We start from the raw sequence: 24984 nt of genomic DNA, 5'->3' as shown, positions 1-24984 counted from the left end.
CACACACACACACACAAAAGGGCTGAAACCAAAAGATATCACAAGGTGGAAATGGGTTTCAGGTTCAGTTCCACTGCATAGCACTTTGAGCAAGAGCCTCTTTCTATAAATATCAGTCAACCAAGCATTGTTAGTGTACATGGGACGATAACTCTAATAAACCCATATATATATGTATATATATGTGTGTGTGTGTGTGTGCACTTGTGCAAGAATGCTGCTATTTTGTTTATTACCATTTGAGTGAAGCAGTGATGATGTTGATATGACCAATTGCTGTTTTCAAATACATGTGGAGCATAGAAGAAACCCTTACCTGTAAAATATATGAGGTTTGCCTCAAAATCAATTCCTCTCCAAGCCATGTTAGCATGGAAAAGTATATGTTAAATGAGTGGATTTTATTGATGGAAATTACCATTGTATAACTATATGTTTGTATTTCCTTATCTTGATGTTATGTAGTAGTTGTAAACGAGTGTCATCATCATATAAGCAGTGTTATTAAAAACATGTGAGGGTCATTGGAAACGGGCAAGGGTTGCTGACAAGAAGGGCTTCTAGCCAAAGAAAATCTGTTACTTCAATGAATTTCATCTGACACATGTAAGCATGGAAAATAGATGTCACAAGAATTATGAAAAGCATATTGAAATAATTGTGTATGAAAATGTGTGGGTTAGATAGAGTAAAAAAATGTGTGAGTTCAGATGAAGTAAAGGTAAATGTTTTAATAATTGTTATATGAATTTTTTCACAGAGAAAAAGAAATTTGCAACAATCACCTGAATAATGTGTGTGTACAAAGGTTCATTGAAAGTAAAGACAAACTACTTTCAAATTTTATAGCAGATTTTCAAAAACTTACTATGTCAGATGAAAAAGTAAGTAAACTTTTTTTTAACTGTTCTTTTAAAGATTTTTTTATTTGTATTTTTCAAGTATTTTTTGTAATCATTATTATCAACATTTAATGTCTCTCTGTCCATGCTGTGCAAAGAATTTAGAAACTAAATTCATTTTTATTTTATGTCTCAGTGAAGTTACCACTTAATTTTATTCAGTGCTTCCACGAATAGATGCTAGCAAAACACAGAACAGTTTGGAGAATGAAAGATCCCTTCCCAGTTATACATAGCTTTAACACAATACTAAGTATTGCACATAATGAGGAAAAGGAGGTAAAAATATCTCAGTTGTCTTCTATGTTATATGTCTCTATGAGACATGCTCCTTACCACAGAATAGTTCTGTAGATTTGTATTAAGTTCTGGGCTGATGGAATGTAACATGATGGTGAGAGCCAGCTATAAGGGTACTAGAGATAAGTCTGTCTACACTAGTACAGACATTGGTTGTGTATGGAGGACAACAGTTAAGTAAAGAAGTGCCAAGTGGGCCAAATGGAAGAAATTCACGGAAGAGGAAAACTTGAGAAGTGATGACAGTTGATTTCTGTATGATAAACTTCACAAAGGAGATGACAACTGCATCATGTGGTGAGACCTTGTTTTGTAGATCTGTCCAACTTATGCAAGCATAGAAAGGCAGGCATGATCATGATTTCTTGTTTTAGCATAAAAGTCTTTAGAATGATGGAGAGATTAAATCAGAAATATCTGACTTTCATGCCAATTTCACTTAGCACAGAAAGTTAAAACAACTTCCACTCTAAATTTAAATTTAAAAGAATGAAAGTGTTAACATTATTTAATCATAAAACTTACTACTTTTGATTAAGGGTTGCGACTTCAAAAGTTGCAGAATGAAAAATTGCTAATTTTCTTTTTGTTAAAATACCAAGAAATGTGCCTGTCTGGATATGTATTTTAGAGAATGGGAGCATATATATTAGTTAATGTGTTAATGCAGAGGTAGGTTAAAGCACCTGAATTGAGAGTTCACTTGGGATGGTCCTTCAACACATCTAATGCACATAGCAAAAAAAAAAAAATTAGTAGTTGTGTACATATTCTTTAGATAGGGATGTCTTTCCTATTTGCTAACCACTTCATAGCTTGAACTGAGTACATTCTGTCATGCAATTAGCACTAAAGACTGTTCATAGGACTAAAGTGTCCTGTCTACCATATATCAGTTTATTATTTCAGATTTACTGTTCCCCTAAATGAGTTGCATTCTCTACAACTTGTCAATTCCACATTTTCCTTTACTGCCTCTTTTGTTTCCTGTCAGCAACCATTTTATTTTAGGAACTTGGTGCTTTTTATTGAGCAAGTATTATAGTATCTACACTTTTAACAGGCTTTAAAGTATCAATGAGAAGAGTTAGTAACATGTAGGATTCGACTAAGGTGTCTAACTATATGTAAAAATTTTCATATAACATTCAATAACATTTCAGGTTATCATCAAGATAAAAAACAAAACAAAAAAAATATATAAATTCTATAGTAATTCTAATTCAACAATTGATTTTGTAGAAATGTACTTAGGTTAAAATGTTAAATTTTAGTGCTTGTTATTAAAAAAATGTGCATGAACACTACAAATTCCCATTTATTGTTTTCCAGAATTTCTGATCCAATTAGAAAATGGTTATTTCTTTAATGAATTTTGAAGCTTTTTGAATGATGAGATAGTCTGTTTATTTACTTTATTTCTTTAAATTATTTTCTTTTCTGTATTTCAGGAAGATTTAGTCGAACGTTTTTTGAATGGACTTTATCAAAGTATTCAAACAGATGCTCTCTGGCAAGGTATGAAAGAAATTTGCTATATAACTGGGAAGACTAAGCTTTTAGTTAATGACTCACTATTCCAGTATTTTCATCTGCAGACAAAAAGAATAGTGGTTAGTTGTGAACAGTGGTGGCTCATAGATAAAATTAGTTGGGGAGTTGCTTCAGAAAATTTTTAGCTATTGTTTTAATATTGTATAAAAGGAAACGAACATATAAAAAGAATATTTATACTTAAACTTGATTGGTTTGCATTTTAGCCCCACCCTGGTAGTGTGTTTAATTTGCTAACTGAACACAACCGTGAATTCCCCCTTGTTTTTCAAAAATCCTCCCTAAATCACAAAATAAATGAGGGGTGGGGAATCTGCCCTATTTTTCAAATCCTGGCAGCAACACTGAAGCTGGAAGCAGAATAATAATCTAATTCTACACTTTATCACATTCAAGAATATAAACATGTTTTTGAGCACAACATACGTGGAGTCAAAAAGAAACACTACCTTTCACTAGCATTGCGTGAACAACAGTGCTCTCTCTTCCTAGCGTGAAGCTGCCTATCTTGGACATGTGAGCTTGCGCACAACAGCCAAACATTGCATCGCTGGAACTGTGAAGTGCACAGTTCTATACAAGGATTTTTGTATTTTTCGTAAACTAAGGGATGGATACTGACATTAAGCTTAAAGATTATATAATATACAAGTATAAAGAAAGAATTAAAGGAAAAAGGACTCATTATATTGAATGTTATTGATAATATCAAGTGGAAATAGGGGGTGCTACAGTGCCTATACACAAGCCACCACTGGTTGTGAATATGAACCAGTTAAATGTTTTAAGGAATAGATCTAGCCTCATATGGTTTGTTATAAATGATTCGCAAGTACACTTTAATTAGAATTCATTATGATGCAATCATTTTAAATATGGACCTTCTAGTATGCAGTTTATAATTTCTCTAACTTTTGTAAGACAAGTGAGCTGATTGCTTCATCTGCTGAAAGTCTCAAAAGAAAAAGTGTATGTGGTGGTGGGGGCACATTGATTAATGTATTCATAGATATGCTAGATCTAAAAAATACAGGATGATCATGGTTGGAATGTCTTGGTCATTGGTCTGCTTGATCAGGATTAGGGCTAAACAAAAACAGATTGGTCTATTAGCCCATCATATTTGTACTAGAATGAAAGCTGAACTCTTCAAGAAAACATATACATACATATGCACTGGCACACATATAAGCTTCATCTATTGAGATTCAGTTTAATTTTCTTTTAATAGAACTTTTTGTAAATTTTATTCTTTTTTGTAAAATTAGTTCTAACTTTTTTTATCATGGAAACATTGTCAGGTTTCTTCTCTAAATGCTTAAAATGTGTTTTTAATCCTTAATTAAAAATGGCTCATTTTTATTTTACCTCACCTTCCTTTACAGTCACATAGAGTTTTTAATTCATCTCTATGATTAGAGATAAACATTGTTGAACAATGCTTAAAAAATATTGTCATCTCCATCATATTTCTGTTACTTTTTTTTTAATCCCTTCTCTCCTGATAGATGATAGGTCAGCTGTAGCAGAGTTTGAACTCTGAATGTAAAAGAATGTCACCAAATACTGCAAAATACTTTTGTCCGCTGTTCAACTGATTTTGCTCATTTATATTTGCAATATAAGGTTAAATTTTGGGGGTTTTGTTTTAAACAAAATCTATTTTCTAGGTTGCAGTGAAAGTCAGTTACAAAGCAGTTGCATTGCTCTGGAGCGCTATGTTATGGGAAGAATTTATACACATGCCATGTTTCCCAATGGAGATGGAGATATTTTGAGGGATCAGTAAGTACATATATTCTAATATAAGATACTTTCACTGTGATATATTTTTATAATGGTTGCATGAAATCACAACTACTACATCTGCATATCAAAAGCAGCAATGACTAAATTCATCTCCACCATTTCACTTTTTACCAGCAACATCAAACATCACCAACCATCACACACAAAAAGGAGCTTCTGTTGACCATCCCATAGAACATTAGTGCACAAATAACATGTTGAATCAGAGATTATTCCTTTACAGGAACAGCACTATGACAACCACCACCACCACTACCACAACTACTAACATCATCAGCAGCATTGTCATTGCTTTCACTTCAACCACATACATCACCATCGTTATCATGACAGTCACTTTCATTACCACAACTAGTATAACCACCATCACACAACTAACACTATCATCAACACCATTATTACCACTCCTGTCACCATTATAACCACCGATACTATTTTATCCTCCTCCCATATTTATCTCAACCATCGTCATAATCAACACTGTCTCTGGTTTCACCACAATCAGTTTCTTTACACAATTGAAAGTCCATTATCCAATACTCATGGGACCGAGATTGTCACAGAGTGCTTTATTAAAAAAAAAAAATTGCATCTCCAAAACGGAACAGTTTGAGGTAGAAACCAGGTCTAAACAGAATAGCTTATAGACATACTCTGGATGTAGTTCTATATAAATCTTTAATAATTTTTTTTAATACTTACGACCGTCAGATATCAGCCTCTACCCATGTTATCATACTTTGATTAAAAGGTTACAGCATAGATTAGATTACTTAGATAATTTTCGGCTGAAGTTGACTCAGGCCATGTCTAATTTAATAGCACCACCTGAAAGAGATACACAGTCAGCTCTGGGGAACTGTAGCTCATTGAAGCAGAAGGTTATTGTTTTCAGAGACACATCTGGGTGTGGGTGGTTTATCTGGTATCGTTTGAATGCCTTGAAGTCACTTTCCTCCTTTATGTGTGTCTGGCACGATGTTGAAGAGAGTAGGGCTAATGGAGGTGAAATAGTTCTGTCAGTGTTGTGATACGACGTGAACATTTCTGTAATGGACAGATGGCATGGGGGTCAAGCCTCCAACGAATTTTAAAGATGGAATATTTTCCACATCATACAGATGATATAGAGCTCACTGTTTACAGATAACTAACAATTGTTGTAGACAAGTTCCATATACAGCATTTATATAAGGTTAACATTTATGTGTTTGAAAACAAAACATGTGAATGGCCGTGTTTGTATAAGTTGATTGAATAATTCATGTTGTTTAAATGGTGTTATTAACATGTGTGACTTAACAGAAAGAGATAATGTCACTTGGTGGTCTGTTCAGTTAAGCATACCTCCTATTGAGACTAATTGAAACTGATTAGAAATACCATTGGAAATAGTAGTGGTAGGTCACCACATTCTATTATGGTGAGATGAGAGGAGCTAAGCTAGAGAAACAGATTTGACTTCTGTATATATATAACCAACATGGTTGAAATATTTCTGGTCTTTTGATTAGCTAAAACCAGTGAACTGCCAAAATGTCACCTTCTACATGATGTCCTGAATGAGATTGCTACAGGCTGAAAAAATAGGCAATTGTTGTTCTTGTTTAGCACTAGGTTGGTTTTGTTTCAGCAGACCTATGATTAAAGGCATTCCAGCTGAGACCACTCCATCTTGTCCTATGTACAGGAAACTTAAGACCACTTTATACAAAGTCTTTTTTTTTAAAGACAATGTATAATTTGAGGATGATTTGGTTGCTATTCTAGCAGGTCGATCAACTGTGTAGATGCCTCCTCCTTCACTGGCTCAGACCAGCTGCATGCTTGTACTGAGCCAAGCAAAGAGCCTCTACATAAATAAGTTGATCAACCTATTTATGTTCACTTCCCATGCTATCTCATTCACTTTTGGCTTGGTTTCTACAGCTGTATACCTTTCCTAACACCACCCACTCTATACTACTCCAGCATGGTTCAAATCGGTAAAAGAGTTTATTCAGTTAGTCTCCTAATGTCTAAGAAAGTCATTGTTTATAAATATCAATGTTTCTCGTAGCTGTGTATGTGTATACATTCTTGATTATTAAACTCAGTTTGAATCATATTTTGTAGAAAATTCAACTAAATCTTCACTGGTTCATTGTTAAAACTTAAATGAACTAGTATGCAAGTATGCTTATCTCTTTATTTTAGTTCAATTTTTTTTTTTCCTTTTTTTTTCAATCCTTTTGTGCAAGTATAGTATATTGCATCTTATAATTTTTGTGAATTTTTTTGTAGACTAATTCATGAACACATCAAAAACCTATCTCAAATAATATCTCCTACACATAAAGATTTATGTATCCCAAAGATATATCAGTTTGAGTGTCCTTGGCCAGCAGCTCAAAGAGAAATCCATATGATAAATGCATACAAGGTTGGTATGAGTATAAATACCTCCATTTATTTGATTTTTGTAGAGTATTATAGTATTTAATATTCATCCTTACTAGAAAACTAGTACAAGTTAAAAAAATAGCTTATTTCCTCACTGGTTAGTTTTTCATTTCTCTACTTTAATTCATTGTTTCATTCATTTATAAGCATTTTATAATATTGTAGTTGTAGTGAATGTAAAATTTTAGTGAATCATTCTTTATGCTGATAGTTGCGAAGTCCAGTGATTCCATTTGAAGTTGAAATAGTCAACTATAGCAGTATTTTATACACTCCATCGTGATAAATTTCTTATTCATTGTCTTAAGATTCTATTGAACTGCTATTTTACTTCTTGATTTTTTTAAAGAATTGGTGTTATAAAAGATGATTCTTGCTTTCAAACTATTTTTATCTATAGATAAGGAAAATTATTAAACACAAAAAAAGTTTATAAACCCATAAAAATTTATTCAATTTCATATTTCATACCCACCTTATCTTATCAGTTAATATAACAAATGTTTCTGTGATTTCAATGTGCCTTTTTTTATTTCGCTTTGGTAAATGGTAAAAAATATTTTCTGTTTCATTTTCTTTCAGACACCAAAAGATAAAGTACAGTGTGTATATCGTTGTTCATTATGTATTATGAATTTATTGAGTATGGCCAATGACCGAAAAGTGCCAGCTGCAGATGACTTTTTCCCTGTGCTCATTTATGTTATTATTAAGGCCAACCCCCCTTGTTTATTGTCAACCATCCAATATGTTAACAGTTTCTATGGTGAGCGTGTAACTGGAGAAGAACAATATTGGTGGATGCAGTTCTTCTCTGCAGTAAAATTCATTAAAACAATGGATTGAAGGAACCATCAAAATTTACAATGATAAAAAGTTGTAAATGACAAACTTACTAATCAATATTGTCAACATTTTTGGCTTAGTTGTTGACTAAGTGATGACATTTCTACACTGTACAACTGTGATTATATCACAGGAACCGCTACAATAATAGAACTTATTTCATCCAGTTTAGCTATTCAGATGCCATCCATCATCAGTATTGGTTTCTGTAACAGACCTACAATACTGGCTGTATCAGTTAGTTGTAGTATTATGTCTCCTCTTCTAGCACCCGGGTTGTGTTATGCTAAATGGAAGGAGCAGACCATTACAATAGGTATGTTGGCACCAGGAAGACATTTGGGCGAAACAGGTAGGTGTGCAATCTAAAGAAACGAAAGGGTTGTGTAAGCTATTTGCTCAATCATATAATTGATGCATGTAATAAAATTTTTCAGCTAGATCATTGTCAGTTAATTTTCAGCTGTGACAGTACATTGACATTTCTTAAATTGTTTAATCATAAACAGATTCTAGTTTCATAATAATACACTAAATATGAAGTTATTCAAATGTAGCTCTTTAAACTCTTGGAGCTATGGAGGGCATAAAATAAACATACACATAAAAAAAAACTGCTGGAATTCTTTGTAAAATAATATTTGTATAGACAGAATGTATATGATTTCCATGTGCAGTTTTGTGAATTTGCTTGTTTTTCCTGCCACCATTAAAGAACAAGTTTCTTTTTGACTTCCTTCTGGTGATCCTTCTACCTTCATGCCAAACTTGCCTCCTTCCTTTTTACATTACCCTAGTTCTACAGTTGGATAACATATACTATATTCATTTACAGAAAAAATATTGTCAAAGGCTATTCTGTTATTAAAACTGTGAGTCATAAGAAAATAGTCGTTTTCTTTTGTTTTGTTTTTTTATATGTTGATGATGATGAGTAAATCTTCATTGCTGTTAGCCCTTCCAGATTATTGATGATGAAATGATGGTTTATCAGAAGATATTCAGTATGAGTATTTTTTTTCCCAATCAGGAATTTTCAGCAAAAACAAAATAATTTGCTAAGTTATTTACATTAAAACAATTGAGCTAATGAAGCAGACTCTACATGGCTGCTTGCCCTGTTAGAAATAACAACCAAATTTCCCTCAAATCATACTCTACCAATTTAAGAGGACATATTGGAGAATGTAGTCTAAGGTAGATTATTGCTGAAATTAAAATGGGATGGTCACAGCTGTAATGCCTTTGATCAATGGCTGACTTGGAACTAAACAATACTAAATTGATATTAAGATATACTGTCCTTTGAGTCATAATATATATTTAAATTCCTTCTTTTGAACTTTTTGTTTTCACCAGGTGAAACTAAAGATGTATTAGATCGTTTTGACGTATTTGAAGAACTTCCTGATGAATTAATGGATTCCAATAACTCTGTTGTTTCTATAGTTGATTCATTGTTAACTTCTGCCTGTGGTATATGATCTTGTGGAGAGGTTGGGTCAGGGCTCTTTTCACTTACATTCTTTAAGTAACTGGTGTGAACATTATCTTCTTCAGAACTAGAACATTCTGAATGAACAGTATCTGTGATATTTTGCATACTAATATTAGAGTTACTATTGAAACTACTGTCCATATTATTTAGAACTCTATTTGGGTCTGTTAAATCTAACATATCACAAAGTAAAGTTGTTTGTTCATTGATATGTATATCTGAGACATTTTCACTTTGCACAAAATTTTCTGGGATGGTAAGATCTCCACCAAAATCATCAATTATATTTTGTATATCTTCATCGGTTGCTGTGAAATCATACCTAGGAACCAATAGATAAAAAAGAAAAAATCTGATAAGAATATATGAAATGACCCAACATCAGCTAACAAATTTAAATGTAATTTTGCTGAACAATGTCTATTAAATAATTCAACATTCCAATCAATGACAAGATCTAAAAGTTTTACCGTTCATCAGTTCCAGGTCCAGGCATATAACAGTTGGACCTATGCAAGTTTAGTAAATGGTTAGTTGATTTTAGAACAGCTAACCATTCAGGGTCTAGCTGTAGCTTTAAAGGTTTTCTGTGAGGAATATCTAAAATCTGAAGTTGAAAAGACAAAAAAAAAATTGATATTAATTTAATTGTAGAAAAATATTCCTGTCTTTGACACATAAATATCATAAGTTACAAGTATTTGATTTGCAGTGTTTGCTTTATGATCACAAATTCAACTAAGCAATGTCTAAAAAAAATTGTTTTTTAAAAATATTATCTAAAACAATTACCTGTAAGAAATCTCTTCTCGGCAAACATTTATCAAGTGAAAGAAATTTGGTTTTTGATTTAAATTCACCACTTTCAGTCTAGAAATTTATGAAAAAAAAAATAAGAAAACAAAACAGTAAGCAAATGTAAGTTTAGAAATAATGTGGATGAAGGGACTCTAGTGAAAGGAGACCTGGCTAAAACCTTGGACCTTACTTTGTCAGGAAAAGGCTATTTTGATATCAGAAATGCGATCAAAGAGCTATCATCTTATGTCTGTTAAGAAATGTATGTGTTATTATAGACCAAGTTATAGTGAGCAGCATGTACACAGAAGGTTAGATTTAAGATGGTCATTTATTCTAAGTTGTAGAAAAATAGTACCAGAGATATTTGAAGAAACCCTGCACCTCCAGTGGCAGAACAGATAGAGGAATATTCTTTTCTACTCTTGGCACAATGCCCAAAATTTTTGGGGAGGGGGCCAGTCGATTAGATCAACCCCAGATGCAACTGGTACTTAATTTATTGACCCAGAAAGGATGAAAGGCGAAGTCGACCTCAGCAGAGTGTGAACTCAGAACCTAAAGACAGATGAAATACCTGGCATGCCAACAATTTTGCCAGCTCGTTGCCTTAGAGGAATATTATTGTGCAAGAGTGAGGCACTATACCATTCTTTGAGTCTATATTTACACATCAGCTGTGATGGACTGGTCATATTGTGCAAATGCTCATCATCAGCTTCCAAAAACAATTGTCTATGCAGGAAAACATGTGAAGAGGACAAAGGAAGTGGTATCTAGATGTACTGAAAAGAAATTCAAACAGGAATCAATGTGTACAAGTCTTTTGGTAAATAACTGACACAAGTGGAAACAGGGAGATTAGTTTCAGCCTTTCAGGGTCATAAAAAAAAAAAAAAAAAATCTAGGGTAGTGGAATGGCAAAAATGTTAGAGTTTAAAAGGTTAGAACTGATAATCACTAAGCTTCCCTTCTGGCTATCAAACAGCAAAACCTGCAGCAACACTGGTGACAAGCTGTATTGGGCCTAAAGCGTCAGCCTTTGAGGATTTTTTTTTTCAATTATCTCACAGTAACATCATAGTATCTTAAACATCAAGAATTTGCCTTAAAATTTTCACTTTGTAAACAGAATGTTCATATGTCTGATTTTACATCCATCTTTTCATGTTAACACAGGCTTACACAAAAATATATTACTGAGGGCCCTTCCTGCCATTAATTTTTAAAATCTTTTTAAGGAAGGGATGTCTTATTTTACATGTCTTTGGAGGTGTGAAGTGAGCAAACAATTTGTTGAAAGAAGTGACACCAGCAATACTGCTCGGAGTTTACCTAGAGCACAAATGTAAACAAACACAGGTTCATGTGTGTGTTATATGCATATGACTGGCTTCCTTCAGTTTCCATCTACTATAGCCCTAAATTAAGTAAAGTCCAAGGTGCCATGCACTGGGATTGAAACCAACCCACAGCTAAGCTTGCCTCTATTATGATTGAGAAATTATTCATCTTTTGAATCTGTAAAAATATGATGATATAATGGAAAGTGTATCTGTGTAAGTTTCAATAAAAAAGAAAATGTTTGACTTCACCTTAATTCATATGTATCTAATACTATTATAAGGTACAGGCATGAACTATGCAGTTGAGAAGTTTACATATTTTCAGGTTCAGTCTTATTGTGGTACTTTGAGCAAGTGTTTTCTACTCTAGCCTTGGGTTGACTAAAGCCTGGTGAGTGGATCTAGCAGACAGAAACTGGAAGAAGCCTGTAGTATATATATATGATGGACTCTCCTGTCAAAGATGACATATGAGCGTTCAACTTTTACTGAATGGCCTATACAAATGATTTGTTTATAGTGATCAAATGTATGTGCTTTACATTAGCTCATTCCTTCTGTCAAATCAACATTACCTGAACAGGTGCACAGTGTACCACATATCAAGTGTTGAAGTGATTGCAGAGCAAAACGAGATGAAGTGTTTTTCTCAAGAATGCACCACCCAGTCTAGAAATTGAAACTAAGATTTCGTTGTCATGAGTGCAACACCCTAACAACTAGGCCATGTGTCCACACTATATTGACATGAGTATGTATCTCCTTATCTTGATATGATGTGACAGTTGTGAGTATCAGTGTTGAGCAAGCAGTGCCCTTCATTTCCAATTCTCTGTAAAAACATCTGGCCATCGGAAAATATTACTTTACTTGGAGAAGGTGATTACTGACAGGAAGGGCATCCCGGCATGGAAAATTTTTCTCAACAAATTCCCTCTGGCCCATGCAAACATAAAAAAGGGGACGTTTAGATGTTGAGATCTATTGTTTGAAGAGTTTAATAATTATTTAAAACATATTTACCCTATGAGGCACAATAGCAGAAAATTTTACATGTAGATGGGCAGAAAACCAGTATGTTGGTTGAAGGAGGTGAAGAAGTTCCTCAGCAGGTGGACTACCTAATGTGTTAGTCTCAATGTCATTTTCCAGAAATTTCTTCTTTCGAAGGAGATCTCTGAGATCCCCATATTTATGAATTCCACGTGGCCAGTCATGTGATAACATTATATCAACATGCCGCTTGATCTGTAAATAGATACAATTACATAAATTGTTTAGTGACAGCTTTCTATAATGAAATGTTAAAAAGAAAATTTAAACAAAGCAGCAGTTTAAAACATTTTAGTCCTGGCATTTTTTTTTCTTTTGAAAGATATAGGAATAAATTTAAAAGCTATCTTAATGATCATTCTCTATCTTACAATTACCTGTTTCATTCGGAAAAATTCTAAGTTCCGAACATGGTAGACAGATCGTTTTGTCTCTTCTGTGTAAGGTGGATGTTCATAATGGCCTACAATATGAGAATGACAAAATTCATTTATTTTGATCACAAAATAATATATTTAAAACACAATTATTATGCAATCGTTATATGCATCGCTTTAATATTGAAAAATGTAAAGATCTGCTAGAAATAAAAATTGTGGATCTCAAATAAATTTAAAGTTTCGGATTCTAACTTTTTTGAGTCAAGATATTAAACTATTGCAATTCATACCATCCTGTTGCCTTCTTATTATGAATCTTTTCTGTTGTTATCTACTGACATCTTTCAATGTTTCTTAAAAATTCAGCCCTTGTATTAGATTCAAAATGTACAGTAAAGAGATGCCAGCCTCGTCTGGCACCTGTGTCGGTGGCACATAAAAAACACCATCTGAGCGTGGCCGTTTGCCAGCCTCGTCTGGCACCTGTGTCGGTGGCACATAAAATCACCCACTACACTCTCGGAGTGGTTGGCGTTAGGAAGGGCATCCAGCTGTAGAAACGCTGCCAGATCTGACTGGACTGGTGCAGCTTTCGGGCTCCCCAGACCCCAGTTGAACCGTCCAACCCATGCTAGCATGGAAAGCGGACGTTAATTGATGATGATGATGATGATGACTTAGCAACTCAATACACTCTTACATTATTTGATTCTACTAGCAGCAACCAAACTGCCACTGCTGTAGCATTTGCTAACTTAAATGTTTTATTAACTAATAACTTTTTGAAAAAAATCTGTGATGAAATTCCTCCAAAAGCAGAGTAATCAATTTTCACCATTGTAAGGCCAAATGGAAGTAACAAAATCTGAATATTTTTGTTTTTATATCTAATGCTTCACCTTTCAAGGACAGAAATAGTTTAGTTTAGTTCAGCATTTGAAGAAGATTGGATTAGAACAATCCAAAATGGCAGAGATACAAGACATCTTGGAAAGATGAAAGTCTCCTCAACAGGGAAAACACAGTAAAGAAGATGACAATAGTTAGAAATGTTTGGGAGAGAACCCACAGATAATATCAGAAGGATGAGAAACAGAGATTTTCAAAACAAACTGAAGTCTTAAAGATATAGTAGATTATAAATAGTCACAGAAACCATTTTGTGCAAAGAATACAACATTAAATGATGATGATGATGAGTATAATTAAGACACAGAATATGAGGTTTACTAGTTAACAGGTGAGGGATTAAGTCAGATAGGGAAGGAAAAAAATTCCTTGCATGTTTTCATATTAATGTTGGAAAATTATTATATCAATGTAGTTTTACCTCTATAAAAATCTTGCCCTTTATAAATCCCTGATAATCCACCAATACGGACACCACCAAACTGAACAATAGAAGCATAACCTATAACAGAAAACAAAACCACTGCATGACAAATTAAGTTATCTTTACACTCTTCAGCCATTTTATCTAGTTCAGTATTGTCAAACAGTTACTGAATATTTAAGTAAAAAAATTACCCTAAAATATAATCATATGAAGCCCAGACAAAGAGACATGAGAACTTTCACACACACACACACGATGGACTTAGTTCGCACTTACCAAATTCATTCACAAGGCTTTGGTTAGCTCAAGGCTGTTGTAGAAAACACTTACCGAAGGTGCTGTACAGTGGGACTGAACCTGTGACCATGTGGTTGGGAGGTGAACTTCACCCACATGGCTATACTTTTTCATTTTAGTGAACAATTCCTAGCTATGACTTTCTGGTGGAAAGTATAGAGAGTAATTGCCAAGAGACTATGTGTAGTTAGAATCATGTAGAAGCTATGGTGGCTAAAGTGGTAATTTTTCATTCACAGAGCATATTAAGTTATAAATCTTTTTTGAATTTGTTACTCCATCTTGAATGTGCCCATGCATACACACAGAAGTATTATGTTATGTAGACTAACACTTCAACTTATATGATTCATTACTGCATGTCCTGACCTGGCACTACACAACACCGTAAACAAATTGAAAGAGTTGAAAAAACAAATTTGATATCAAAATATAAACAACAACTGGTAATATTTCTTTAGTAATGACATGACTGAATCATTAACTTACCAAGATAATAAATATTTGGAGCCAACCAGCCACCATAAGGTAATTCTTGCATGTAATTGGAGGCTTCATGATTCCCTCCAATGATAATTGTGAGAACTGGAGTAACTTTTTCCCCATTATAATACCTAGAGAAAGAGTATTAACATCAATAACTCACAATCCAAAATGGCTAACTGCTTTTAAATTGAAGACTAGGAAGTAAAACTTGATGCAAATTTAAAGAAATGTATTTCTAATGATGTACTCAATATAATAATTGTAGAAAGTAAGTAAAATTATTGGAAAATATTTCTCAACGTTTTTTTTAGTTGCAATTAAAAAAAAACCATACCTGTTCTTTAATATGATATACTTATTAACTTAAGAGTGCTTATATTCAAAGTAAATTTTTATGTCCTCAGTAAAATCTAATGATTAGTATTTTAAAACAACAAAATAAATACATACTTATAAAATGAATTCATTTTTTGAAATTTCTTTGGTACAGCCATACATTTCATATCACTTTCATATCTGACAGCTTGAAAATCACCACAAATTAAGAGTAGATCAACCTTGGTGTTTTCTTTCTTTTCAATATACTGAATAGTTTCATAAATTTTGTCCAGCTCTCCATGAGCACAACCCTCAACAGCAATCTTCATTTCTATGTTAGACCAAAACTGAAATAGAAAAAGAAAAGATTATGTTATATTCATAACAACTTTTATTTGTTTCAGTCATTAGACTGTGGCCATGCTGGAGCACTACCTTGAAGAATTTTAGTTGAGTGAATTGACTTGGTTATTTTAATTTGCTGTACTGCTAAATTATAGGCACAAAAACACACCAAAAATGGTTGTCAAGCAATGGGGAGGGGGAACAAACACAGACATGAAAACATACATATATATATTTATATGTATGTACACAATAGGCTTCTTTCAGTTTCTGGCTATCACCAAATCCACTCACAAGGCTTTGGTCAACCCAAGGCTATAGTAGAAGACACTTGCCCAAGGTACCATGCATTGGGATTGAATCTGGAACCATGTAGTTGCGAAGCAAGTTTCTTACCACAGAAAATATTTAACTCAGAAATTTTTGTTTCATTTCTTTGAGAGGATACATTCAAATAGTTTTGTTTTTGCTTGCACCAGTGACGTAGGCAGAAAGCTAACAGAGCACTCAGACCTGAGTCTTTTGGATACAGATATAGTTTAAGATGGATGGCAGAAGAACTATCATCTAACTCCACAATAATTGTGTGTCATGTGTTGATAAGAAAGAGAGAAAACTAAGGTTGAATTTTCCTTGAGACTGATTTAATTTTGAATAAAATAATAAAAAGCTAAGAAACCAGAAGGTGCATGGTCTAGTGATTAGGGTGTTGGCACTCATGATTGTGAGATCATAGTTTTGGCTGCCAGACCAGCTGTGTATTGTGTTCTTAAGCAAAACACTTCATTTCATCTTGCTTCAGTCCACTCAGCTGATAGAGTGGTGTACAAAGGTGAGATGGTGACTCAAGAAAATCACCTGAATGGCAGTCTTGTGAGCCGTGCTTTTATTAATCTCTGATTAAAAGGGTGAATAGTACAACCTGTACTATATATATTGATAAAAATGGTAAGACAACAAAAGAATGAAAGAGACCTCGATATTATGTAAATAGAGGAATTTATCTGTAAATGTAATATGTGACAATTATTCGGTAGCCATGATAAATCTATGCCATCATCTCTTCAGTTATCTGGCCATTGGAAAAATGCTATGAAAAATGACCATTATACAAAGGGAAATTACTGTGTGATTGACTGTTATTAAGACAAAAGAGCTATTTGAATGACTGCTGAGGGGAGGGAGTAAAAGTAACAGGGTAAAAAAGTTCATACTATTAGTTAAAATTATAATTGTAACTAATTATTACCTTTGAAGGTTTTTATTCCCATGCTGGCCACCTGAGAAGATTAGTATTTAAATATCGATTTTATCCTTATTTATATAAAGTGCCACACCCTAGCGGTTGAGGGAACCTGTGGAAGAGATAGACCCAGGAAGACCTGGGATGAGGTGGTGAAGCATGACCTTTGAACATTGGGCCTCACTGAGGCAATGACTGGTGACCGGGACCTTTGAAAATATGCTGTGCTTGAGAAGACTCAGCAAACCAAGTGAGACCATAACCTTGTGGCCTATGCCAGGGGTGTAACCAGCCCACTTATGAGTGCCTTTCCTTCATTGGACACTAAACTCTGCTTGCGAAGACCTGTTGAGGCAATCGAAATCAAATTCGATGACAGGCATCCATGCTTGTGAAACGCTAAGAGTACCATCCGAGTGTGATCGTTGCCAGAGCAACGAACTGGCTTCCGTGCCGGTGGCATGTAAAAAGCACCATTCGAGTGTGATCGTTACCTGCGTTGACTTACTGGCACGTGAAAAAACATTCAAGCGAGGTCATTGCCAATGCCGCTGGACTGGCTCCTGTGCAGGTGGCACATAAAAAGCACCATTTGAGCGTGGCTGTTGCTAGTACCGTCTTACTGGCCCTCGTGCCGGTGGCACATAAAAGCACCCACTACACTCTTGGAGTGGTTGGCATTAAGAAGGGCATCCAGCTGCAGAAACTCTGCTAGATCAGATTGGAGCTTGGTGCAGCCATCTGGTTCGCCAAACCTAAGTCAAATCATCCAACCCATGCCAACATGGAAAGCGGACATTAAACGATGATGATGATATATATATACACACATTATACATAGATATAAAAAATACAAAATGGGACAAGAACGCAAAACATCCGGACAGCTAGGTGATACAAAGAGGGACAACAAAACACCCAGATGGACGATACAAAGAAAACAAGGACGGGTCATTTGAACTTATCTTTCCTCAGTCAAGCAACAGATTATCCTGTGGTTGTTGCTCCTGTTGCCTCCCCTAAGATAAAAAAGTGTATACAGCTCATTGGAGCACTTCTATTTCCAGTCCATTGTATATCTTGAGTGTTGTTGTCACTCAAGATATAACTTTATATTTTGTAATGAGTCTGTGTATATATATATATATATATATATATAGGTGCAAGTATAGGTGTGTGGTTAAAAAGTCCACTTCACAATCATATGGTTTCAAGTTCAGTCCCATTACATAGCATCATGATTAAGTGTCTGATTGTCTACCCCCAGGCCAACTAACATCTTGTAAGATAATTCAGTAGACAGAAACTGTATGAAGCCCATTGCATGTGTGTAAGTGCACACACAAATATGCATCAATAAATGTTCTATGCTTTATACTGCTTTAATGAAACAATGTTGATGTTGGATTCTTTGTTGGCATCAAGAGTAGTCACTCTGCTTTCAAAGACCTATGCAATACAGATACTCTTTACTTGAAAAACAAGTATGGATTGCCAACAGGAAGACCATCCAACCATAAGATTCTGCATTAAATCTCCATCCAAAACCATGCTAGCATGAAAAAATGGATGCTAATCAAATGAATATGTGTGGATGTGTGTTCATGTCTATGTTTAAGGTCTTGTAAAAAACAAATTTAAGTTGAAATTTAATAACTTCTCGGAAGAACAAATGAAGCTAATTAAGAAAAATAAAGAGACTGCAAAACATCACTATCTCAGCTTAGTCAAGGAAGAAAAGGTAGAACATAGGACCCTTTATTTTTCAGAGCCTCTGAAACTGGTGGGAGAAAAGGAGGAAGATATTCTTAAATCAGGCCCAAATGTTTGCATCTGAGTGAACTCTTAATAATGATACAGCAGTTAAACTGGGCAATGGATCAAGTCTATAAACCAAAATCTCAGAACGCAAAGGGCTCAAACAAACACCACAAGACATCTTGTTCTATGCTCTAACAATTCTGTTAATTCCCACAACTTCAGATTGGTTTTATTTTACCAATTCTGAAAGGATGAAATGTAAATTTAACTTTGGTGAGATTTGAAATTTCCCTAAAAAGCTGAAGCAAATGATTCACATGGTGAAAGATGAAAGATGTTACCTAAAAAATACCAACAACCTTCAACAGAACAAGCTACATTTATTCAAAATATATTTTGAATAAACTAGCCGCCTTACTTCAATACCGATATAGTCTTGTTATTAACCCGTCATCAGCCTATGACAATCAGTACAGACATAAGAGATATCTTCAGATGAATGCCACAGTTAATTTGGCCTATTGTCATATATTTGCATTCACTATGATGCACTGATGGCTATTTTATAGTGTACATGAAGGGGAATTTTTAAAAATCATTGAATGTGATTTGGGAAGGAATAATCAGACTAATAAGTAGAATTAGCAAATAACTATACTAATTATATGAGAGAAGCTACACAAATAAGACTAATAACTTATGAGACAATGTATTACTTTTGTGTGTGTATATATATATATATATATATATATATATATATTTGTTTTGTAAAAATTACTACAAAATAAACAGTGTGAACATGACAGTTTTCAGAAAAGCATTTCTAATTCACAAAACAAAATGAGATGGTAAAACAGGTGATGCAAGGGAAAATATGTGCTGATGTGTGGTTTATCAGGTTAATTAAATTCATATATGGAGCTTATTTAAGACAGAATAAATAGGATTTAGGACACTAATTTCTGTTTTTTCTTACTTGTATTTTTGTATTGTAATTCCTAACGACAGAATTCAAGACAATTCTCATGGTAGTTTCTGTGAACAGTAAACTGGTTCTAACTGCAAAATGATAGCTAAATGTATTAGTTCATTAGAATTTATGGCATAGTAAATCAACAAATTTACTGAGGACTTTATTCTATCTTTTCTAGGCAGTATGAGGCAGATCAAACTTACTCGGGTTTATAACATGTTGGATCATATATTTAGAGGACGTACATAACCTTTGTAGAGGGATTTTGCCACACTCCACATTATCTCAGGCTTGTAAAAAAATAAAAATAACAGTAAAAATTTGAAGCCAAGTAGAGCAAGGTCAATGACTGTATGACTAAACAGTTAACATTTCCACATCATGTAAGCACAGTGCTTACGTGTTGTAGGTTCCAGTTCAACTTGGTGCTTGCTAATTTTCTAGTTTGATCGTGCTAGTTGGTCGTTTAATTGAATTGCTGGATAAAATTCGTTAGAAGTTATTAAAAAGAATGATATAGACAATAGACTGAAAACAAAAAAAGCTTCGAAAAGGTTAGGTGGCCAAAAAATAATTTTGCCCATCTTAAGGAATAACAAATATCACAAATAGCATTACGAATCATCTTCTAAAGATGTGTGTGTGACTGAGAGAGTATACATGGTCTTCCCCTTTTATAACAAATTTTTATGAAAAATGATCTAAAGTTGCATATGTTTGAGTATTACTTTAAAAAATAAATCGTTAATCAAAGTAAACAACGGAGACCAAAATTTGGTAACACGACCTTAGAATCGTTTACCACTTCAGTTTACCTGAAATATTTCGTTGCCAAAAATTACTAAATGAACAGTGCACTGAGTTACTTTAAGTATTTAGAACAACTTCAAAAATCGACGATGATAGTTCCATCCTCTTATTTATGATTCAAATAAGCGCGTTTGTCTTGACAATTTTTAAGCAAGCTTGCCGAGGTATCAAAAACTAAGTTCTCACTTGCAACTTTTCATAATGTTAACTTTGAATATTGAAATGCTAAGATTAAACACCTTAATATTTACGTTTCTTTTTAGATCAGAATATTACCTAAAACGTGTTAATGTCTCCCGATCGGTAAATTTTTACCACCTCACCCCCACGCTAAAGTTTATATTTTTCATATTAAGTAGGTGTTAATAGTTGGACATCATTGGATGTATGTCTTTAAATATTGATTATTAAACAAAACGGTAAAAATTTACCAACAAAACTAACCCAAAACGATTACATATACACGAGCCAACGTAAGAGCTTATACGTGTTCGCTCGACCCACAATATACAACAAAATCTATCAAATTATAGTTACCGTCTTCAAAGGGAAAAAGAAATGAATGCTTCTGGATACACTGTGCTTGAGAAAGGGGCAGGATGATCACAGCTGAAACGCTTTCGCGCATAAGTTTGCATGATCAGAGCTTTTCTTAAGTTAATTAGCAACGAAGATTTAAGAGAACTTGTTATATCAACACATTCAAGAACAAAATATTACCAAATAGTCTATAAAGCAGTTCCCTACACACAGTATCTGATGTCTGTTTACTGTTTAAAATTACTAACGTAAATGAAGAAATTGAAATACTATATAAGATGAGAAAATAAAAGTAGAAGAGATTGTTTGTAGATAGGCAACATCAGCAGTGGAATTATATATAGAAAACTATGATCATTCTATGGCAAAGGAGAAACGTTTAGCACACGGATGAAACACAGTGATATTTCATATAATCGATTAATTTCATAATTAATAATAAAGTTTAAAATTAAAAATATTGATGCCACTTACAATGTGAAACGTGATAAAACTATGCAAGCAGAGCTAGCATACTGGTTTACGAAACTAAGGTTTTGTTTTAGCTTTGTAAGAAACCAAACAAATTTACGAAAATGCTTCGTCTTTGCGACGAACACGTAGAGAGGGGTCGAGCCAACGACAGAGCTTCTACAGCTACGTGGGCGATCAGCCTCGTAGAAATAACCGCCAATTTATACTAGTTTTAAAAAATGACACGTCAGGACAATCTTTCTTTTTAAGGATATATATAAATGCTGTATTAAAAAATTAAGTCAGAAATGTACAAAAATAAACTTGGCTATCCTGGGTAAACGAAACGAATAATTTACTTTAACGTAAACAACTGGAATGCTTTTAATTATGGTATGACGGCAAGAATAATATCGCTGCTTCTACTTCATATTCACTTTTAGTCATGTCTGTTCGCTCAGCAATTACCTGAGGATTAATGATAATCTAGAGAATTGATCTGGGCGATCCTTCGTTATTAGTATACAGAGTTGCGGTGTGAGAAGACGTCATTCACTCCCTTTTACAGCCTAGTCTCTTTATCTATGTCATGGGGGCAAGATGTTAGGGTGAATGATATTGTTATCCGCCGAGGTCGACTTTGCCTTCCATCCTTTCGGGGTCGATAAATTAAGTACCAGTTACGCACTGGTGTCGATGTAATCGACTTAATACCTATGTCTGTCCTTGTTTGTCCCCTCTGTGTTTAGCCCCTTGTGGGTAATAAAGAAATAGATATTGTTAACCAATACTGAAAGATTGCCAGTTAGATCAGAAATTGACAAGAAGCGCCAATTCTGAAGGTAAATTTTCAGAGTGTGTGTGCATGTGTGTATGTGCATGCACATGTACAGCTGCAACACTGTCCCAGATGTAGGAGCAATACTCTTTTATGCATCTAACCTGAGCTTTGTAGAATATCTGCAGTTGTTGGGGACTGAAGTCTTTCCTAGCTCTGAAGAGAAGAGCCAGTTGTTGAGATGTCCTAGCTTTATTAAAGATATGCTTTCACCAGTAGAGATCTTTGGAAATAGTGAGGCCTAGCATTTGGAATAAACATAAGGGCTCTATTTGTATTATGCTTGTGTTTAAAGTGGTTCAATGTTTGGAGGATGCTTTCAAGGTGTCTGTTTATGTAGTAAATGCATGTTTCGCATGTGGTATCAGGCTTGCATGTGGATGACACATGGTTGGAAATATTAGGGAATAATAAAGGGTAGTATCATCTGCAGAAGAGTGAATAATGTTGCATGTGACAACAAGGCCATTCATAGATAGAAAAAGATAGCATGAGAGAAAACAAAACCCTGGTGAATATTTTAACTTACTCACTACAGAATAAGTTGGAAGTGCTATGAAGCATTGCAAACACATCGACAATTCTAGGACATTTCAAGAATTGTTTGGCATCATTTCAGTTTTCAAGTTCCAGTGATGTATCTTATCACATAACAACAACAAGTCCTATTATCATTTTTGTCTGACACCTATAAATAAGTTTATTGGTCCATAACATATCCTTGTATTTATTCTTGCTTATAAATTGATTGATCAACAAAAAGCATAAGTTTTTGTTGATGATTTGTTCTCCTACTGTTGTATGGAACAAGCTGAATTAATATGATATCTATATGTCCATGCATGCATATTTCCACATCAACTGACACTGTGTTTGGGGTATGCAAAATCCTTGCTTGGAAAACGTTTCAAGATTCAGTTAATATCTTCATCAGCAAAACAGTGTACCTTTTCCTTCCTTGTAAAATGCATAAGAAATAGTCTTTTACTCTTGCATCTGAAGGGTCTTCACATTTTTATTTGTTTGAAGTTTGTTAACATAGTGAATAACCTTTATAGTGATATGACTCTCATATTCATCAAGTATTAATTGCTCCTTTTTTTCCCCAGTTAGTGTATGCCACAGAATGCTTCATGAAAATAGGAAATTTTTCTGCTGACCACCACCCAAAATAATGTGCTACTCCAAGGTAACACAGATCATGTTCCCTACTGCACTAATTACACAGCAAATAGTCACTAATTATTCTTGCTCTGCCAATACTTTGGCTGAAGCTTTTTATCCCTCTTTTCAGCAGCTACTTTTCCTGACATTTGCACATTTATACATCCAACTTTTATTAAAACTCTGTAGGTGGACAACACATATCTGGAGAACCTGTGTTTACATGTTTATAGTTATTGAAAAAGATGGTCACCTTATGATGATTGAAGCTGGTTTTTATAATCCAGGAATGATACCTTAGGTGTCCCCCATGAAATGTTATGTTTCTTAAGAGAATTATGCAACCACTCTTTGCTTGCATTTTCATTCTCCTTTCAAGACTAGGGAGAATTGACTCATATGCACAAACGTTTTGAAATGAACTGTTACATAATAACCCTTACCAGCATAAGGGCTATTACATGTACTGGTGTACTTGTGATAGTGGTGTTAGTTGAAACATGTTCTCACTAACTCCATGCAATAATGACCTCAACATATGCAGTGTGCACAACATAAACTGGAACAGGCAAATTATTTGCCACCTGCTTCCAGTTTTTTTATTTAAAAAAATCAACACAAACATGTTCATTCCTTTCTACTAAACAAACTGAATAATTTCAACAAGTGAAAATACAGAAACCTTTCTGTATGCTTGAAAATCTTCTGCATCAGCTTGATACCAATATGGTTGAAAAATAGTACAGGAGGCTCTCACATGATGGAATCATATTGTTCTTCAGATTCCTTGTTTCTATTCATAAAAGTTTCAATGCATTCCATGTTCCAACCAAATTTTTTGTGTTGTATTTACTTTTATATGAACTGTTATTGAGAGTTGCTTACAATTACTGTTAAGTTTACAGAGCTTTTTTTTTTTTAATTAAGAGGAAAAGTTTAACTGGTTGTGAATTTTTAAATTGATAAATAATATATTAATGTTTGACAGAACATACCTTTCAGAAAAGGTATACATGACATATGTATTGTTTTAGCACCCACAAAAAGAAATACAACTATTTTATTGAAGTTTAACACCAGAATGATGTTTAAACAGGACAACAATAAGCTGTGAATGTGTTACCACATTAAAAACGAAAAGGAATATTGGATGAATGAGAAGATAAGGTGTTCATTTTTGTTTCATCATTTTCTTTGTTAAAAGCTTGTATTGGACATGATGGCCCAATATGGAACAACTGAGTAACACTGGAAAATTCAGCTCATTATAGTAGTATGTTCATTTATATGAAAGCAAGAATATTTCTGTGTAAGTGGTGAGAATGTTAGTGTTAATGCACACAGCTTTCGACAGTTCATCATTTTGACAGCAGCAAATGTTGAGACTCTATTTTAAATACAAAACTTTTGTCTGATGTTACGCTTTGCTGCTCACATTGCTTAGATCCTGACTTTTACATTAGATGTAGTGAAGTTCATAAGTGTGCAGCTG

General features: G+C 34.0%; 2 protein-coding genes across 8 annotated transcripts in view; one reads left to right on the top strand and one right to left on the bottom strand.

Annotated features, from left to right (window-relative positions):
* LOC115229726 (GTPase-activating protein and VPS9 domain-containing protein 1) overlaps positions 1 to 8736 on the top strand; it is a 92779-nt gene extending 84043 nt beyond the window's left edge. For all 4 annotated transcript variants that reach the window (XM_029800039.2, XM_029800044.2, XM_029800048.2 and 1 more), the window contains 5 exons: positions 761 to 884; positions 2654 to 2720; positions 4427 to 4541; positions 6849 to 6987; positions 7590 to 8736. In XM_029800039.2, coding sequence (XP_029655899.1) covers positions 761 to 884; positions 2654 to 2720; positions 4427 to 4541; positions 6849 to 6987; positions 7590 to 7853 — 709 coding nt within the window. In that variant the 3' untranslated portion in view covers positions 7854 to 8736. The remainder of the gene's footprint in view (positions 1 to 760; positions 885 to 2653; positions 2721 to 4426; positions 4542 to 6848; positions 6988 to 7589) is intronic.
* On the bottom strand, positions 7437 to 22095 carry LOC115229748 (lariat debranching enzyme-like). Of its 4 annotated transcripts, none has more exons than XM_029800053.2 (9): positions 21512 to 22094; positions 15498 to 15712; positions 15051 to 15175; positions 14259 to 14339; positions 12926 to 13011; positions 12519 to 12743; positions 10144 to 10221; positions 9822 to 9958; positions 7437 to 9673 (listed from the first exon to the last, which is right to left on the bottom strand). In XM_029800053.2, the coding sequence occupies exons 2-9, from the start codon at positions 15692 to 15694 to the stop codon at positions 9142 to 9144; spliced, it is 1461 nt and encodes a 486-aa protein (XP_029655913.1). In that variant the 5' UTR covers positions 15695 to 15712; positions 21512 to 22094; the 3' UTR covers positions 7437 to 9141. The 4 variants fall into 4 exon arrangements, with proteins under 4 accessions (XP_029655913.1, XP_029655921.1, XP_036371236.1 ...); XM_029800061.2 differs by lacking the exon at positions 21512 to 22094 and adding an exon at positions 21035 to 21312; XM_036515343.1 differs by lacking the exon at positions 21512 to 22094 and adding an exon at positions 20475 to 20491.
* Between the last annotated feature and the right edge of the window lie 2889 nt (positions 22096 to 24984).

Source organism: Octopus sinensis, linkage group LG2, assembly GCF_006345805.1.
Source record: "Octopus sinensis linkage group LG2, ASM634580v1, whole genome shotgun sequence".
NCBI lineage: Eukaryota > Metazoa > Mollusca > Cephalopoda > Octopoda > Octopodidae > Octopus > Octopus sinensis.
Note: the sequence above shows the minus strand (reverse complement) of the source record. Positions and strands in the feature narration are given on the sequence as shown.

What these genes read in the sequence shown, in the direction of transcription:
- LOC115229748 (XM_029800053.2), bottom strand. Translation starts at nt 15,694, where the DNA reads ATGAAGATTGCTGTTGAGGGTTGTGCTCATGGAGAGCTGGACAAAATT. An exon ending in AAAATGAATTCATTTTATAA is followed by an intron (nt 15,176 to 15,497) that starts GTATGTATTTAT and finishes CTCTTTCTCTAG; the next exon opens with GTATTATAATGGGGAAAAAG. An exon ending in CGAGAAGAGATTTCTTACAG is followed by an intron (nt 9,959 to 10,143) that starts GTAATTGTTTTA and finishes TTTCAACTTCAG; the next exon opens with ATTTTAGATATTCCTCACAG.